The sequence below is a fragment of the Nomascus leucogenys genome, chromosome 9 (assembly GCF_006542625.1).
Source record: "Nomascus leucogenys isolate Asia chromosome 9, Asia_NLE_v1, whole genome shotgun sequence".
Lineage (NCBI taxonomy): Eukaryota > Metazoa > Chordata > Mammalia > Primates > Hylobatidae > Nomascus > Nomascus leucogenys.
Window position 1 is genome coordinate 96,008,054 of NC_044389.1, and position 20,633 is coordinate 96,028,686.

At 35.3% G+C, this 20,633-nt stretch overlaps 1 protein-coding gene across 1 annotated transcript in view; it reads right to left on the reverse strand.

Annotated features, from left to right (window-relative positions):
• The window catches only part of MALRD1 (MAM and LDL receptor class A domain containing 1), a 682,931-nt gene that overhangs the window by 431,369 nt on the left and 230,929 nt on the right, over positions 1-20,633 (reverse strand). The window contains exons 20-21 of the mRNA XM_012499583.2: positions 19,252-19,428; positions 16,313-16,475 (exon numbers count right to left, since the gene is read on the reverse strand). Coding sequence (XP_012355037.2) covers positions 16,313-16,475; positions 19,252-19,428 — 340 coding nt within the window. The remainder of the gene's footprint in view (positions 1-16,312; positions 16,476-19,251; positions 19,429-20,633) is intronic.

Sequence of the window (20,633 nt, forward strand, 5' to 3'; positions counted from 1 at the left end):
CTTTGAGTTCTTTAAGAAATCACCACACTGCTTTCCACAACAGCTGAACAGATTTACGTTGCCACCAGCAGGGTACAAGCATTTACTTTTCTCTGTAACCTCATCCGCCTGTGTTAATTTTTGACTTTTTAGTAATAGCCATTTTGACTGGTTTGAGATGGTATCTCACTGTGGTTTTGATTTGCAATTCTCTAATGATTAGTGATGAACATTTCTTCATCTGCTTGTTGGGCACCTGTTTGTGTAACTTTGTGAAGTGTCTGCTTACGTCCTTTGCACATTTTCTAATGAGATTATTTGTTTTTGTTTGTTTAAGTTCCTTATAGATTCTGGAAGTTAGGCCTTTGTCAATGCATAGTTTGCAAATGTTTTCACCCATTCTATAGATTGTCTGTTTACTCTGTTGATAGCTTCTTTTGCTGTGCATAAGGTCTTTAGTTTAATTAGGTCTCACTTGTCAATTTTTGTTTTTGTTACAATTGCTTTTGGCACCTGCTTATGAAATCTTTGCCAAGGTCTATATCCAGAACAGTATTTTCTAGGATTTCTTCTAAAGATTTTATAGTTGTAGGTTTTATATTTAAATATTTTCATCCACCTTGAGTTGATTTTTGAATATGGAATAAGGAAGGGGTCCAGTTTCAATCTTCTGTGTATATCTAGCCAGTTATCCCAGCATCGTTTATTGACTAGGGGAGTCCTTTCCCCATTGCTTGGTTATTGTCAGTTTTGTCAAAGATCAGATGGTTGAGGTGTGCAGCTTTATTTCTGGGTTCTCTAACCTCTTCTCATCTGTGTCTATTTTTGTAACAGGACTATTCTATTTTAGTTACCATAGCTTTGTAAGATAGTTTGTTGGGTAGTATGATTTCTCCTGCTTTATTTTTGCTTAGGATTGCTTTTGCTATTCAGGCTCTTTTTTGGTTCCATATTAATTTTAGAATAGTTTTTTGAATTCTGTGAAAAATGTCATTGGCAATTTGATAGGAATAGCATTAAATCTACAAATTGCTTTAGGCAGTATAGCCATTTTAACAACATTGATTCTTCCTATCCATGAGCATTAATTTTTTTTCCATTTGCTTGTGTCATTTCGGTTTTATTTCAGAAGTGTTTCGTAACTCTTGTTATAATGATCTTTTACCTCCCTGGTTAGCTGCATCCCTAGGTATCTTGTTCCTTTTGTGGCCATTGTGAATGGAACTGCATCCTTGATTTGACTCTCAGTTTGGATGTTGTTGGCATATAGAAATGTTACTGATTTTTGTACATTGATTTTATATCCTGAAACTTTGCTGAAGTTGTTTCTTGAATCCAGGAGCCTCTGAGCAGAACCTATGGGGTTTTCTAGTTATAGAATCATATTATTTGTAAAGAGAGACAGTACGGCTTCCTCTCTTCTTATTCAGATGCCTTTGTATGTATTTCTCTTGACTGATTGCCCTGGCTAAGACTCCAGAACTATGTTGAATAGGAGTGATGAGAGTGGACATCCTTATCTTGTTCTGGTTCTCAGGGGGAATGCTTCCAGCTTTTGTCCTCTTAGTATGTTGTCTGTGGGTCTGCCATAGAAGGCTCTTGTTATTTTGAGGTGTGTTCCTTTAATGCCTAGTTTGTTGAGGGTTTAACATGAAGATATGTTGAATTTTATTGAAAGTCTTTTCTGCATCTATTGAGACAATCATGTGGGTTTTGGTTTTAGTTCTGTTTATGTGCTGAATCACATCACATTTACTGATTTGTGTATATTGTGTATAAGTCTCTTTGTAGGTCTCTAAGAATTTATGAATCCAGGTGCTAAAGTATTAGATGCATATATAATTAGGATAGTTACATATTCTTGTTGAGTTGTACCCTTTATTATCTAATGCGCTTCTTTGCCCTTTTTGATCATTGCTGGCTCAAAGTCTGTTTTGTCTGAAATTAGAATAGCAACCCTTGCTCCCTACTGTTTTCTATTTGATAGATCTTTGTCCACCCCTTTACTTTGTATTTGATAGCTTTTGCCAGTTTTTATGGAAAAGCAGAATTCCCAAGGCACTTATCATGTGAAGTGCCCTCTTATACTGCTTTTTATACTGTTAATTTTGTGTATCTTAATCGATACATGATTTACCTATTATAAATCCATCAATATTATTTCATATAGCCTATATGCTTTTAAATTAATTTGTACATTTATCTCTCAGCTTTTCATTCAATAATGCATTCCTTGTTTCTATCTAGGATTATTTTCCTTCTGGTTGTAGACATTTCTTTTGTGTAAGCCTGCTGATGACAAATTTTCTTGGTTTCATTTGTTTGAAAAAGTCTTTAATATGTCTTCAGTTTGGAAGAATATTTTTACCAGGTATAGAATTCTAGTTTTGATTTTTTTTTTCTCTGATACACTGTGCCTGGAACTACGCAAAAGATTTGAGGGTCTGGATGATGTTATCTCCTCTCTAAGAAGACAAATGTTCACTTCTGGCCAGCAAAATGTCTCCCAGCAAAACATCTTAAATATGAAGTGAACTGATTAAAGTTGTGCTTTGAGGTTTCCAATCCCTGTGAGCAAAAACTGCATTCTTCTTAACTTCTCACCCGCTCATGCTACTGACCATCGTAAGGTGCTGAGTACCTCTCCGCCAAGACACATTCTTATGTCTCTTTTCTAGTCCGGCTGATGCTTTTTAAAAAGGCACTGTCTGGCCGGGCGCGGTGGCTCACGCTTGTAATCCCAGCACTTTGGGAGGCCGAGGTGGGCGGATCACGAGGTCAGGAGATCAAGACCACGGTGAAACCCCGTCTCTACTAAAAATACAAAAAAAAAAAAAATTAGCCGCGCGTGGTGGCGGGCGCCTGTAGTCCCAGCTACTTGGAGAGGCTGAGGCAGGAGAATGGCGTGAACCCGGGAGGCGGAGCTTGCAGTGAGCCCAGATCGCGCCACTGCACTCCAGCCTGGGCGACAGAGCGAGACTCCATCTCAAAAAAGAAAAATAAAACGGCACTGTCCAAGTTTCCAGTCATTCTCTTCTCTTACAGTTTAGTCATGACATTACCCATTTGACATTACTAATTTCCTATAGTCTCTCTCTGTCACACATGTTCCCCTGAGATTTCCCTTTCCCTTTTTTCTCTTTCTCCCTTTTCCCCTTTTTCCCTTGCTTCCCTTCCCTTTCCTTTCTTTCCCTTGGTTTCCCCTTGTTTCCTTTCCTTTCCTTCTTGCCTTTCCTATCAGTTCTCTTGTAAATCATGTCCTTTGTCCCATTCCAACCAAATATCATGTTGAAATTTGATCTCCAGTGTGGCAGTGTTGGGAGGTGAAGCAGGAGATATTTGCGTCATGGGCGCTGATTATCTACGAATGGCTTGGTGCTTTTCTAGCAGTAGTGAGTTCCCACTCTCAGGAGACTGGATTGATTCTTGGGAAGGGATTAGTGGGTTGTTATAAAGCAAGGAAGCCTCTTAGGCTTGGTCCTTCTTCCCATGTGCCCATTTCGCCTTTGACCTTTTCTGCTATGTTTTGATGCAGCACAAAAGTCCTCACCAGAAACTGAGCAGATGCGGGCACCATGCTGCTTGTACAGTCTGCAGACCATGACCTAAATAAACCTGTTTCATTTATATGTTATTCAGTCTCAGGTATTCCTTTAGAGCAACACAAAATGGATGAAGACACCTTCCAAGCCGTTGCTCTTAGATACTAAGTTTTTATATAATAAAATAATCATTTATTATTTCCCCATGTTGGGTGTAGTCATCGCTTTGATTGATGAAATTCTATGCAATGCTTTACAGCCAACTCAAAAATTACCTTTCCCATAATGCTTTTTTTTTCCCTTTGTGGATATGAAGCCTCTCTCCTCAGTTCCCATAGAATACTTTGTATCTTCTTTTGGATCCTACCTTTGTTTTAAATGATATAGTTTTTTAAAGCTAAATTTAAAGATCTTTGCATCTCCTGTTACTTGCATAAAATATTTCTCATATCGTGTATGCAAAATAGCTATAAAATTGCATTTCAACATGCCTTCGAAAGTAATATTTCATAGGGCATACAAATAACGCTATAAATATAGTTTATACATTTATGAGGCAGGGTATGCAGCCACTACATTCTTATAAAAGTGTAACTATATCTATAAAGAAAAGTCTTAAAAATAGCCATGATGATCTATACTCTTACCCCAAACTTTATTATTCCAGAAACTGTATTACTTTTACTGTCATGCCACTAATAAAATGCCTAAATATTTTCTAGTTACCTAAAGAAAACCCAATCTATATATACTCCCTCTTTTAATCTTATGATTATAGAATTAACTCTTAAATTATTTTATAGTGAATGAGAAAATTAGTTCATAAAGTGAAAACAATTACAAGTAAATAATTATTTCAATTAAAGCAAAGTTCACAGAACTTGTATACTTCTAATGAGATCATTAAAAATGCTTATACTTTTAAAATTTAATTTTATTGTTTACTTAAAACTCACCTTATTCTCAAAAACACATGCAATACAGTACAATATAATAAACTAAAAGATACAGTCACACAAATACATACATATATATATATATAAAGATAATACCAAGAGAAAAGAGTTGAGGCACTAAATGGAGTCAAGGATAAAAGTAGATCACAAAAGGCATTATAGAAATTTCACAGGCTTACTAACAATATATGAAAAATTTGGTTCTAAGCTTTCTATGAGCAAATCTGAGGAAGAAAATATAATTAGCAATAATCATGAGAGCCTTATGAAAACACAAAAACCAGCTGATTCTTCAGTAAAATTACATCATGTGCTCATAAAAGACTGGAAACTAATTTCTCCCAAAAGTCCTCTTAAACAGAACAAGTATAACATAATTATCAATTACTTCAATCACATTTTTACAATGAATAATGAAGGACTTCCAACAGACTATTTTATATAACACTCATATATATCAATTCAATAAATCAATACATGAATAGCCAATAAGATATTTAAATGTGTCCTTCATAAACCAGTCACAACTTATCTTGAAATGATAGTGCAGTTCTTTATAGTAAGCATACGCCTTAAATCCATTTCCTTTCAACACTTAAGTGCTGAGGAAAAGTTGATAAAACCTCCAGATAATATTTTGATATTTAACAATTATTTAAGAATAATTTATCATTCCTGAAATTTTCCCCACAAAATGATGAAGACAGCAATATTTTTCCAAACTGGAAAAATCATGCCAAAGCCTGCTTGCTCCTCTTATAAAACACATAGCTGAGAAAGTCAGACTATCAACTTGCCAAATAAGAAACTCTCAGCCAAAAATAATAATAAAAAATAAAAACACTAGAAATGTAAAAGGACTGTAACTCTGGGAGAAGAAATAGTTACATTTGAGGAAAAAGTGTAACAAAAGTACAGTCACGTGAGCACATATGCAAAAAGGTAATAAAGGTGAAAAAGTTATGAAGAAACTATATTTTGGAGGATGAAATATTCCCTAGAACTGTGTTTAAAGTTATCTGCCTAGTATAGACGGCCATTTCCCAAGAGTTGGCTGCCTACCCTTGCAATGCTTTATAAAATACAACCACGTCCACCATCAAGATTCTCATTTCATTGAATGAAATAGGGCCTGGGTATCAGTATGTTTCAACACTGCCTCCAAGTAATTCCAATGTGCTGCCAATTTCAAGAACCAGATCTTGACTAAGTGGTCCTCAAAGTAAGGTTCCCACACCAGTACCATCAGCATCACCTGGGAATTTGTTTAAAATGTAAATGCTTAGGGTCTACCCCAGACCTACTAAAACAGGAACTCTGCAATGAGCCCAAGATTCCTGTGTTTTAACAAATCTCCAGGCAATTCTGATGTGCTTGAGAATACAGCACAGGTGGAACGTGCTTTGCTAGGTACTAGGGCTACAATGGTGAACAAAATAGCCTCGTTTCTACCTTCCCGGAGCTTGAGGTCTAAGAGACACATGAAAGATCCTTCCTTTGCAAAACTATTCTTTCTGTCTAGTTTATGCCAATAAAACCTGTTCAATTACTTCAATTAATTTTCTAACTTCCAGCTTTTTTCTTTCTCAGACCTGTCTACATACAAATATCACAATAAATATTTAATAAGCATCTATTATCTTCTGACTGCACACTTCAAACCAAGCCAAGGGCACAAACAGGAAACACACACACACACACACACACACACACACACGCAAAATATACTTGGGTAAGGCATAAAAAATGGTGATCTTCATTAGTACCAAAGACATAAAAATACATATACAATTGGATACTATCTTAACTTGTCAAATTAGAAAATATGAAAAAAATATATATTCAGTGTTGGCAAGCACATAGAAAAACAGGCATCTCATAAACTGCTTGCAAAAGTGGTACATTTTTGAGGAGTAATTGAGACTTATCAAATGTCTAAATTATGAATAATACTTTGTAATAATTAATAATAATAACACAAAATTCTAGTGTGCATGGTTTCATTTTCCTTTCAGTACATGATGTGAGATGTGGCAAAGCTATACATTGCTCAATGAAGATTGATTAAAATTGTTTATCACCAAAAGCAACTAATAACAGTGATGACTTGAATTAGAAAATTTTGGTACATTCACTTAATGGAATACTCTTGGCTCATAAAAATATTAATAAATAGATGACTACAGATTGCAAACAAAATTAAATGCATGGTAAAAAAACAGTATGGTCAATATAAATGCATATTTATTAAAAATATACATGCGTATATGCATAATGTTCATATCGTGGCAGTAGGATTATGGTCAATGTCATCGTCTTTCTTATCTATATCTAAACACTTTTCTAAAATAAAAGTGTATTTTTCTTTTCATAGTAAAAAAAAAAAGAAATTTTGTAGCAATAAAAAAGCTAAGAAATTCTTAACAGTATATGGTCTTTACCCATAGTATTATTTTAGTTAACTTGCATTATCCAACAAAATCCAAAGATAGAGAATGCGCTGAGTATCTTTAAAGACAGACAGACAACCAAGCACACAGGCCTGACAGGTTGTTACCTGAGTGTACCACTTTTTAAGGAAATAACAATTTCTGCTGGGTTTTATACAACTACTTACAGTTTTCTGTTCTCACAGAGTAGGGGCTCAGGAAATACATGCCTAATGTTAAGGATAAATGGTATGCCTAGTCAATACAATCTATGAATCTTTTAGGTAATAAAGATGTTTGGTTTGAGTAATTGATATATCTGCATAAATCACTATGTCACAAGATCATACTGATGTTATAAAAATGATTCATACTTCATATGGCATATTCATTTGTTCAAGTTCTTGTCTTATTATAGGGAATGAAGTCTAATTTACCTTTACTTAGTTTGGGAAGTGTGTGTTTCCTACAATTTTTGGGAGCAATTATAACAATTCTTCACTGGAGTTGGAATGTAAGTATAATTATTTCTTTTTAATGTGGTTAAAGGAAAAGCATATTTAAAGATTATATAATGAAAATGAATTTTTAATTTTTGAACGCAATTGTAACAGAGATATAAAAGTTATTATTTTATTATTAGTCAAAAATGCTGTGATCTTTGGTAACATAATTTTATAGACCTTTTTTTGACTATCTTCTTAAAACTTTACCTTTTATAGCAAGTATGCTACCTAACCACTCTCTCTGTCATTTTAGATATGGTTCACATATTTTCAGCACAAATTTTTCTTAAATCCCATGTATTTCAAGCGACTGCATTTCATTTTTTGGTAAACATTTAGGTTCAGGGGTACATGTGCAGGTTTGTCATATAGGTAAAATTCATGTCATGGGGATTTTTGTACAGATTATTACATCCCCCAGGTAATAACGCTGGTACCCAAGCTATTTTTTCTGGTTCTCTTCCTCCTACCACCCTCCACCCTCAAATAGGTCATAGTGTCTGTTGTTCCCTTCTTTGTATGCAAGAGTTCTTATCATTTAGTTCCCATTTATAAGTGAGAGCATGCGGTATTTGGTTTTCTGTTCCTGCATAATAGTTAGCTAAATATGATGGCCTTCAACTCCATCCATGTTCCTACAAAAGACATGATCTTGTTCTTTTCTAGTTAATTTTTAAAAATTATCCAGCTAAAATACCTTTGAATAAAATCAAAATTAAAGTGATTTAATTTACTTATGCACAACAAATTACTGATATATATGAAAATGCAAATAATAGGTCCTTAACTCAAGGAAAATCTAAAATAAGGGCATTGTTTTGTGTGCCTAGAGGGATAATTATGCTTTATATTCAGTCCTATGGCAATACTGCCAGAATGCCACTTGACAACAAGTATCAAAACAGTTAAAAGAAAATAACTACATAATTGCACTTGGTGTTTTTGCAAAAAAAAAAATAATAATAACTATAGTTAATTTAAATTTCAGCTGTTGGCACCACTTGCTTTTCATTGCAGTAAAACTGTTTCTACGGACTGGTATTTAACCATTATTTCAGATTTAACAATCTTGATCTGTTAGAAATTATGCTGGGAGAATGTTACGGCTTCTAAACTGGCCTATAAAATATTGGCTTATCTTCTTACCAGAGAAGGCAATAATTCTGGTATTTACCGTCTAAGCGACTAAAGCTTTGAAAATTATCGTTACAGAAAAAAATTATAATATTTTCTCTTTACTGAAGCTTTTATCCACATTCATATCCAGCACTAGATATAGAAGGATACACAGAGTTAGTGTCACACGGACATAGTTTGCGTTTTTTTTTTTTTTTTTGAGACAGAGTCTCGCTCTGTTGCCCAGGCTGGAGTGCAGTGGCATGATCTCGGCTCACTGCAAGCTCCGCCTCCCAGGTTCACGCCATTCTCCTGCCTCAGCCTCCCGAGTAGCTGGGACTACAGGCAGCCGCCACCACACCCAGCTAAGTTTTTTGTATTTTTAGTAGAGACGGGGTTTCACTGTGTTAGCCAAGATGGTCTCGATCTCCTGACCTCGTGATCTGCCCGCCTCGGCCTCCCAAAGTGCTGGGATTACAGGCGTGAGCCACCACGCCTGGCCTGCATTATTTATGTGGCTTTTAGTTTATCATGATGTCAAGTATGCACAAATATATAATAATACAGATAGGAACGTAGGTGCATGAGCAGTAGTGGGGACCATAACTCATTTCCAACTGAAAGATAATGATCAGTGTTATTTTTTTTAAAAATCTGGGTACTTCTACTTTTCAAGATCGTGCATATTCAAACAAATAGTTTCTCAACCACCTGTAAGCAAGTCCTAACATATTAAGCAAAGCCATAACATTTTAAAATATCCATCACTTCCAGGTAATCATGCGATTGGTTAATCATGAGATTGGTATGTGTGTTTTTGTTTTGATCCAACAGAAAGACAAAGGTAATTTTGATGAGACCGAGAAGAGATCATGTATGCAAAAACGATTGAGAAAAAAAACATTGTGTATTGTACAATAAATGAAGGAAGACAAAGGGTGCCTTGAAATGATGTTTTTTAGACTGACTCAGGGTAGAGTTTTCCCTCGAAACTATTTTACAATTATAATAGTTCCTTTACGACACACAGATTTTTTTTTTTTTTTTTTTTTTGAGGCAGAGTCTCGCTCTGTCACCCAGGTTGGAGTGCAGTGGCACCATCTCAGCTTACTGCAAACTCCGCCTTCTGGGTTGTAGCTATTCTCCTGACTCAGTCTCCTGAGTAACTGGGGTTACAGGCACACACCACCACGTCTGACTAATTTTTTGCATTTTTAATAGAGATGGGGTTTCACCAAGTTGACCAGGCTGGTCTTAACCTCCGGACATCAAGTGATCCACCCACCTTAGCCTCCCAAAGTGCTGGGATTGCAGGTGTGAACCACTGCATCCAGCCCACAAATTCTGTTTTTTTTTTTTTTAATGGAAGGACCTTAGAACAATTTTTCTTTCTTCTGAAACATTTTGGTTTTTAATTAGTTATTAGATTTAGAGAAAAATGAATCTTCATTGATCAAAATTGGAATTAGGTGAGAAAGCCACCCTCTCTCTTTTAGCAATACCTTCCCCACTTCTTGCCTTGAAAGCCCCTAACAGTGAGATTCTAGAAGCATCTAGAATTTGTAAAAATACAAATTCCAAACTCTATTCCATGAATTTTTTTTAATCTTCTTAAAGTGTCATTCTGTCACCCACGCTGGAGTGCAATGGCATGATCGTAGTGTATTACAACCTCAATTTCCTGGGCTCAAGTGATCCAACCACCTTTCCCCTCTCAATGGGATTACAGGTGTGAGTGACTGCACCTGGCCTCATTCCCAGAGATTTTAATCCAAGGTTTTAGAACCTGCATTTAAAAATGTATAAGCAAATTTATATATAAATTTTCCGTGGTCCTTAATCTCCATTTTGAGAATTTCCCCCAAGGGTTCTATGAGCATAGTTAGAAACCAATGACCTAGAATACACATAGGTATTCTACTAGACATCATTTCACATGAATGAAGTGTGAGGAACTTTATTTTGCTTGAGGGAATAATTTTATACTCCAAAAAAGTATTAATATTAAACATTATTTAACCAATAGATTGGCATTTAGTGAAATAAAATGTATTTGAGGACCAAGAATTTAAAACTTTGCTCTCTAGCTTCCAGCAATAAAAATGAATAAATTGGATAAAATAAAGGCTTTTCTTTTTCTTTTTATTATTATTATACTTGAAGTTTTAGGGTACATGTGCACCATGTGCAGGTTTGTTACATATGTATACATGTGCCTTGTTGGTGTGCTGCACCCATTAACTCGTCATTTAACCTTAGATATATCTCCTAATGCTATCCCTCCCCCTTCCCCCACTCCACAACAGTCCCCGGAGTGTGATATTCCCCTTCCTGTGTCCATGTGTTCTCATTGTTCAATTCCCACCTATGAGTGAGAACATGCGGTGTTTGGTTTTTTGTCCTTGCGATAGTTTGCTGAGAATGATGTTTTCCAGTTTCATCCATGTCCCTACAAAGGACATGAACTCATCATTTTTTATGGCTGCATAGTATTCCATGGTGTATATGTGCCACATTTTCTTAATCCAGCCTATTGTTGTTGGACATTTGGGTGGGCTCCAAGTCTTTGCTATTGTGAATTAGTGCCGCAATAAACATACGTGTGCATGTGTCTTTATAGCAGCATGATTTATAGTCCTTTGGGTATATACCCAGTAATGGGATGGCTGGGTCAAATGGTATTTCTAGTTCTAGATCCCTGAGGAATCGCCACACTGACTTCCACAAAATAAAGGCTTTTCTTATGAGATAAAAATGATCATAAAATTTATGGTGCTTGGCTATGAGCCAGTTTACATACTGTAGAGACACTGCCTGGGCTAAGAGACTTGACCAATTAAACTAATTGTGTAGGTGAGAGTACAGGATTCTGAGATCATATAAAACTACAAACTGAGAGGAATCATTACACAAGACCTGCAAATATACAGTATTCTAAACATACTTAAATGTGAACTATAAGGCTCAGATTCTAGGTAATCCCAGTATCTTGATTCAATGATAAGCAAATAATAATTTTTTAAAAAATTTCTCAGCTGAAAAGGACTCATGATTTTGCCAACTGACTTAGTAGGTGTTGGAGCATGAATGGGTACAAACTCATTTTAATACTAGATTATGGTTCTTTTCTCAAAATACTAGGAAAAATACTTTTCTACTAAATATTCTCCTTCCCTACATAATTTAAAGGAAATGGAAATCTTATTCAACCCCAAGCTCAAAAAAACATGTAAATTGTAACTGATGATATTGTCATTGAATGATTTTTACTTTATCTTTCCATTGCATCATAGTTGAGAGCAGTATTTCCATATACCTTGATTACAACCCTAGAAAAATCACACCAGGTAACCTCAGTTGAGCCCTGCGGAGCAGGACAAAGGGAGAATCCACTCACCGAACTCTGTGCTGAAAACGCCTCCTTCTACAAGAAGAGATGCCTTTTTCTGATTCATGTAAAAATTAATAAACTAGCTGCATGGAATGGTGTTACTCTCCCACAAACATATAAAAAATAAAGATGCAATCTTAACTTTGTATCACAGAGTTCACTTCAGATGTACCAAGGATAGTCCATTAAATTGTGGATGCAAAAAAAAAGTAGAATATCAGGTAGTCATGTCATTTTCATGGTAAAAAATATGCATTTTAAGACCTTGCCTAAGACTCAACTACATAGTGAAAATTTCCCTACATATTCCTACCCTACCCTACTGTGGCTTTTCTAGACTTTTTATTGTTTCATTAAGTGTATAAAGAGAGAGAATATTTTGAAATATATTATTGTGGTTTTTTTTTCTCCTATACTTGCTTATAAATAATCCTTACTTTACTGAGTCAGAAACAACCTTTGCCTCCAAGAGAGCTGGGATCAGAGAAAGAGACAAGAAAGAATTGACAGAAAGCCTTTCAATTTTTAAAACTAATCTTGAGAACTATTTCCAAAACAACATCCTTAAAAACCTGGCTTTAAATTTCTATAGCAAGATGCCTGAGAGAAAAGAGCCATTTTAAAATTAGAAAAGTTTTCCTTCAAACACAAAAAACAAAATTTGGAAAACTGAACTTAGAATCTTACTATAAGCTATAGAGTAAGATATCTGATGCATAAGAACTATTTTTTTAAGAAAAGAAAAAATATCAAGACTTCCTTGGCTGAGGAACGAGCCTAGAGAGAAAAGAAGGAAAGGAGAGGAGATATAAGGTTAGGGGCTGTTCCCTTCTCCATGATTTATTGTCATGTAGAATGCATATGTTAAATATTATCTGACCATTAAGCATTCCTATTTAAAATTTAATTTTGTGTTCTGTAGCCTATAATTCTAAAACACAAATATATTGATGCTAATTAGCAACTAATTCATTCAACAAATAATTATTGAGGCCTATTATGCACCACACACCTGAAAACAATGCAACACATTGGGAAATCACAGCTCCTGGGATTCCTTAGGAACTTTTCAGTCTATTGAAAGTGGTAGGGTGAGAGGAAATACGGAAATACAAATCATTGCTTTTGACACATTGCTACTTCTACCTTTACCACTTATGTGTGAAATTCTAGTCCACCTTTACTTAAAGGACTTATAGATTATTCATAAGATATCGTTTATTGATATAAGCCACAAAAACTTTCTGTAAGTGCCCTTTGCTTTTTTTGTGAGTCAAAAGCAGCCCAAGGAAAAAATTAAAGAAAAAAATTTTAAATTAAAATATTTAAAAATTAAAAAATATTAAATAAAAAACTGGAGCCATCTTAATAGAACAAAAACAATGACAAAAGAGAGTTCCAAAAGCAGGGAGGGAGGAAATCAGCCTGAAGAAAATAATTGGGTGCTAAAGATATTGTGAATCTCTTGTGTATAAGGCCCATCTGCAGATGGAGGTCCCAGTCAGAGCAGCAGAGACACCATTAGTTTTCTTTGAAGCAGCAGCTACAGAATTTGGGAGTTGTGAAGTTTTAACTGTGGAGAGGGCTGTAAAGGGCATAAAGATTTTGAAAAGATCTAAGAGCATCTGCAATAACATTTCCCTGGAATCATCAGAATGGGAGGAGGAAGGATGGGGTCTTGCAGGACTTGGGCACACAATAGAATTGTGGACTACACAACAGGGGAAAGATACTAGTTACAGAACCTCAGAAAAAGAGAAGATACCGAAATAAAAAACAAAGAACAAAATGAGGTCACAAAATCACTACTTAAAATAATTATTACCATGTAAATGTGAGGAGCAAATGAACAAGGAAAAATGTAAAGAAAAGGTAAAGAAAATGACACATGAAAAAAGTCAGAGAAGGATGAATACTTGTGCTGGGAAGGGTAGCAGGGGGCTGGGAGGGAGGTGGGGATGATTAATGGGTACAAAAAATAGAAAGAATGAATAAGACCTATTTAATAGCACAACAGGGTTATTATCATCAATAATAATGGTACACTTTAAAATAAAGAGAGTAACTGGATTGTTGGTAACTCAAAGGATAAATGCTAAGGGGATGGGTACCCCATTCTCCATGATGTGATTATTATACATTGCATGCCTGTATCAAAACACCTTATGTAGTCCATAAATATATACACCTACCATGTACCCACAAAAATTAAAACTAGAGGTTTCAGTGAGCTGGGATTGAGCCACTGCACTCCAGCCTGTGTGGCAGAGTGAGACTCCAAAAGAGAAAAAAATTAAAACTAAAAAAAAAGACAAGGTGTTGAAAGATGGGTACTTGAAAAAATCCATTAAATGACTTTGTATGTCATGTTGCTTAATTTTTTTTAATTCACAAATTCATGTCAGTCAGTACCAATACATTCTTTCTCCCTGCTTGTTATACACCAAGGAATATCCTTCTTCCAAGGTAACACTAATAATTCCACCTATGTCTTAGATTCTGCTCCCTATAAACAAGTCCTAATAAAAAACAAGCTGAACAACTATATAACTATATACAGTCATGTGTCACTTAATGACGGGAATAAGTTCTGAGAAATGCATTGTTAGGCGATTTGTCTTCACCTCAACATCATAGAGCATAGTTACACAAAACTACATGGCATAGTTTTTAAATTTATATATGTAATTTTTATATGAAAAATCAAATATCCCAGCACCATTACTAAATATCAATCATTTTCCCTGGTTAGTTTAGGGGAATGCAAATTGATATTGCAACTGATATTGAGGAAAAGAACATTAAGTTCATAAAACATCTATGGAAAATAAAAGGTAAGAAAACTATTAATTTTCAAATAAAAATATAAACAAAAGAAACAATCATCATGCAATATCTAGCTCAGAAATTTGTCAAAAGAATCAGAATACTGCTAAGCTAAAAATTTAAACAGAACTGTGTATAAATATACACAGTCAGAATGACGGGAGGGAGAGAAATAGGAATGTGGGGAGAGGAATAGAGGTTCCATTCCTCATAATAGGATGTCAATACAGGAAGCCAAAATTTTTGAATCAAGAAATGACTATATATTCTTTTATAAATATGGACTAGCACCTATAACCAGTCCCTAATAAAAGTGAGAAAAGAGGAATGATCTTAGGACATAATAGGATATCTCCAGGGAATTGGATTGACGGTACTGAAGGAATGACAGCTGTCTGTCATTATAAGACTGTCAATTCTCTTTGACACTTTTAGACTAGATGCATGGAGTCACTGTGATAAAAATTTGTTACCTGTGATACATAAAGATGAAAGTGGTAGACAGAAAAAGTTGGTATGTAAAATACACAAACATGCTTATAGCACTAGAAAATATTCACGCATGAAAAAAGTTAAAAATGGACAAAAGCCTTAATAGTCAATACAATAAAGAAAAAAAATTACATTTGTCGTATAGTTTGCTCTTCTTATCCCACCCAGCCACGCTGGTCTTCCTGCACGGTCCCGGCTCAGGGCCTTTCCCTTTGTGTTCCATTCAGAAAGAAACGTTCCATCACTAGCAAACCCTTTCCTTGTTTCCATTCTGCTGTGCAGCAGTTAACACCATCTGCAACGCTTTCTCTTTATTGACTTACTGCCTGACTCCCTAATGAGAGCAAGGATCATCTGTTTCAGTCACTCCTTTATTTCTAGGGCCTACAGCAGCGTTTTCACACAGTAGGCACTCTATTTCTTCTTTGAAGCAACTTTATAATATTGAGATAATATGAAATTAACTGGGAAATCCACTAGTTGAGAACAGATTAGTAAATTGTTGAAAGTCATTACAGTGAAATGCAAATAATGATGAAAATTTAATGGCATGATTTATTGAAGAGTGGAAAAATCTTTTCATCCTTGTTGAAAATCTGTACGTTTACCTGTGTTCATACATGTATGACAAATACACACTGGAGTGAGAAAAAGTAGGAAGAGAGAAAGGGGAAAGGGGAGGGGGAAAAAGGGAGGCTAAAGAAGATGAAAGGGGAGGAGGAGGAAGTGGAGGAGATGCAAAAGGGAAGAAGGAGAAAAGAGATTTGGGGAGGGAAGAAATCCATAGATCATTTTAAAAACAATATATTAACAGGGCTTTTCAAAGAGTGATAATATTAAATTATTTTCTTCACTTATTCATGCACTTCTCTGGTTTCTATGAAATTCATGAGAGCATTCATTGCTTTTTTAATTGATATTTTTTCCATTTTGTATGAAAGAAAACACTCAGCCTTCTTTTCAACTTAACATTTGTCTTTACAATAGCATTTGCCTAGGATAAGGTGGTGGGGGCAGAAATTTGGGAGATACTTATATTTCCCAAGAGACATATTCGAAATACACGGTCACTTACTGTGTATGATCCACTGATGGCCTGTGGTTTTCTTCCCCATGATGAACACTAATCCCGTTCCCGAGCCCCCACCTGAATGTGTTTGAATCTTGAAGTAAATGTACTGGGATTGGTTGATACCAGTTACACAGGCTTCTTTCCTCAAAGCTGCAAACTTCCATAACTTGGACAGGGTAAAACAAAGAAAAGGTGAGCTAGTAAGTGGCAATTTCTCTGTACAATCTTGATCAGCACTTTCTTACTCTTGCTTTTATAATGTAACTTTTAAACATTATTAAAATAATTAGGCAATGGTTTGTAAAATCACTGGAAGAGTTTCAAAGAAATCTAGGTTTGTTCTAGTCAAATATTTATAGGAAAAAAATAGGAAAAAATACATATACTAATGATCTGGTTTCATGAGGGGGTGAGATGTTAATTAGCTTCTAAAGCAGAAATTTAAGCACTTCCATTAAGCTATTTCATTGTTTGCATGATCTCCAAGTTCTGACAAGTCTATTCTTTTCTCAGTCTCTGAAGGGGTTATTGCTAATTCCCAACTTCAGTTTAAGCAATGAGATTTCCAATAACTTTTATATTGGACCTGTTTCCTACAAAGTTTTACAGATTCTTGTAATACTTTTATTCTAATATCACAGGAAATTACAGGTCCAGCGATTTTTTAAAATGTACAGGTTATGTGTAAAACTGTTTTCTGAATTCTCTCTCCGAATGTGTTCATGTGTCTAAAATCTTCCACTGCTGAATAAAAAAGAAATATTCAATTCAATGAAATTCTTGTGTATACTATAGAAAACCTGGTGTGCACTCTAGCTTTTAAATGACATTAACAGTGGCAGCATACCACTATGACCATTTAGAAATTTGGGTATATGAGTTAATGTGAAATCTGAAAAGGAAACATTTAAAAAAGTGTTTTTAGTCATGACATTCAGGTGTATTAGTTAATCTCTGACATTAATTTTTTATCTTGTGAAGGGATTTAGGATCCAATATATCTCTGTTCTTATCATTTAAAATATATAATTTGTAGGCTTTTAATAGAACTACTAGAAAATACAACGTGTCAAGCAAGATGAATAGGTTCTAGGGATCTGCTGTACAATATTACACTAGAGTCAACCATAATGTATCGTACCCTTAGCATTTTGTTAAGAGGGTAGATCTCATGTTATGTGTTCTTATTTTTTTTTTTTTTTAGACATCGTCTCACTTTGTCACCCAGGCCAGAGCGCAAGATCTCAGCTCCCCCTCCCAGGCTCAAGCAATTGTCCTGCTTCAGCCTCCTAAGTAGCTGGGATTACAGGCACACGCCACCACACCCAGCTAATTTGTGTATTCTTTTTGTAGAGATGGGGTTTTGCCATGTTGGCCAGGCTGGTCTCAAACTCCTGGGCTCAACTGATCTGCTCACCTTGGCCTCCCAAAGTGCTATGATTACAGGCGTGAGCCACTGCACCTGGCCATGTTATGTGTTTTTATCACAATTTTCCAAATCAATTAGAAAATTTGTAAAGTTTACAAGCAGATTTGTCATACTGTTTTATCTTACAAAAGGGTGGAAGAGACAATATCTCAGTTTATTCATAAATAAAATGGTAAGAATTCATTTGTATTTGTTCAAAATTATAAAAACTATTTGATTAAGAATAACTTAATAGTAGGCATTCATTTAGGACATTTAAAGAATATACCAAAACTTCCCCTCTAATCATAAATGACATTACTAAAATGGCAAAGTCGAACTTAAAGGAAATTCAGTATGCCCTAAAGATACTCATTATGTGTAATTAATTAGGTTTGTATAAACTCTCACAAACACTACAACTTATATAAGATCATAAGGGGATTCAAACGCCTTCCGATGAGCAAGTCTGAACACCACCACACCTTCCATTGTATTATTTTCCATCTGCGATGCATGATATAAATCCCTGGTTAGCTTGAGTTAATTACTGTCTCATCTTATGCACGAAGTGAGTCAGCTTTGATTTTATGACTTTTTTAGTCTAGATTAGATAGTTAATTTGTGATGTATTTGTACATTAAAAAACATTTTTTTTCTAGGTTAAAAGAATAAATATGAACCTCATTGGATTTCTTAAGTCCTAGAATTTCTTCACAAGGTTGACATAAAACAAGAGTTTCACTACTCTTTCTGTGTTATCTCTCTGTTCCAAGCCCTTAATATTATCAAGACACTTGAGAAATATGATGCTACAGTCAATTCACAGACTACTACTCCATGAAGAACAGGGAAGGGAAAGATATTACAAAGTGTTTACCCTTCTGATCTTGTGCTTTGCTCATTCAGACACAGATTAATTTTTCTCCTCTCAGACTGTATCTTTGGCTGAGAAGTCCACTTTTAAATTAAATAGTTTGTATTTGATCCATTTAGGAAAAGCCATTGAATTGGCAGGTACCATTGAATTGGCAGGTAAAAACCAGGACACAGGGGATAAAGGTCTCATTTGCATTAAGATAGGTTTTCTCTTGAACTCTGCATATTTTAATAGTACTAATGTTGTATGTGCATTTTGGCAACGGCAAAATTTGAATGAATTAATTTGACAGTACTATAAAGCTACCTCCCTAAACATTCCCTATTTTATAGTGTGAGGAGTACAGATCAAAGGCAATGGATGGAAAGAGCTACTAAATGCTACTCCCAGAGTCAAGTAAAGTTTGTGAAAACGATAGTTTTGAATCCAAAACATCAATCTAAAGACACTTACTTCTTACTGGGCCTGGTAGAAAATGAATTCTGATTCTTCCATTACAATTTTCTGTATGAGTAACTGTTACATTTAGAAGTTGCTCTAACTTATGTTGAAAATATCTAACTATGATACTACGCTGTGCTACTTAGAGATTACACTTATATTTTCTTATCTATTTTGCAGCAATATTTAAACAAATTTTAAGAATCCACCTACCACAGGATGCTTCATCTGATTTGTCAGGGCAGTCATATTTAAAATCACATTTCTGCATTTTTTCGATACAGTGACCATCAGACTTGCAGACAAATTCATTGTCTGTGCAGTTGTGTGGAGGTAATGTTACAGGAACTGAGGTTTCTGGTGGAGTTGGGAGGTCTGCTGGCAAATTACCTTGATAAGAAATAATATACAAGCATCATTTAGCAGGTTTTCTGGTTTTCTACTTCTTTAAAGATTTTACACCATGAAGCTTTCTCAATATGCCGCACAACTAATATCATAGAGAACAGTGGGTAGTATCAGCTACTCTGCTAAAATAAAATTGAGGTTCTTGTTTTTAGTAACAGTAAATAACCAAACATCTTTGATCATGAAAAATGATGAAGGTACAGATGGAAATTACTGGAAAGCTATTCAGAGCTCACCAAATAAATGGGAGGCCCAAGGCCAGGGCTTAGAGAATCAGCAGGAACCAAGAGAGTTTCAGATTCTGGAATTAAGAGCCAGAGGAAAGATCTAAATAACTTTCTAATTTACTAGGTAAATAACCTTGGTTCTTCCACTGCTACAATAAATCTAACATCTCCTCATCTTTGTTTAACATATTTTCACTTATGTAAAATTCAAGGTTTCAGGAAAGAGTCAAACCAGAAATCCTGATCTAGAAATTTTGTACAAGATTACAATTTATGAAATTACTGAGGATGGAAGACATTTATAGATGTTGACTGATTTATTAGTTATTCAATAAACGTGTATTGATAACATGTCTGTGCCATACACGTGGTAGAGGCAGGGAATCCAAGCTGTGGAGAAAAAGTTAAATATTAAACCTGAACTAAATTGAACATGGACACAAAGAATGATCACCAAGTCCCAGAACGGATTGTGTGAGCCCCTTCAGGCTTTCATCCAGCATTGTTTAGAAGAAATCCCTATTTCAATCTATTCCTATACGTTAGTTATTGAAAAACAACAGACAATCACAAAAACAAGTCAACCTTTTTGTGTTCCTTGGGCCTAGTCACAAAGGACCCTTGTGACTGGACCTCATGCCAAACAACTCATTACAAAAAGAGCTAGGGTCCCAGACTGCTCCAAAGCTTCATGAGACCTCTCCTCCTCCGTGCATGGACTAGTGGCCAACTCTCGAGCCTAGGCCGCTGCTTCCAGGCCTGGTGGTGAATCCTCCGTTGTCTGGTGAGTGCAGTGTCCAACTCTGGAGCCCAGGCTGTTGCTTCCCAGTTTGATGGTGAATCCTCCATAGTCTGGTGAGTGTAAATATGTATATATCTTTTCCTTTCTCCCCTTCCCATTGCAATTTGCTTATTATATTATTTGCTTATTATAACAATTTGCTTATGTTAATTTGCTTA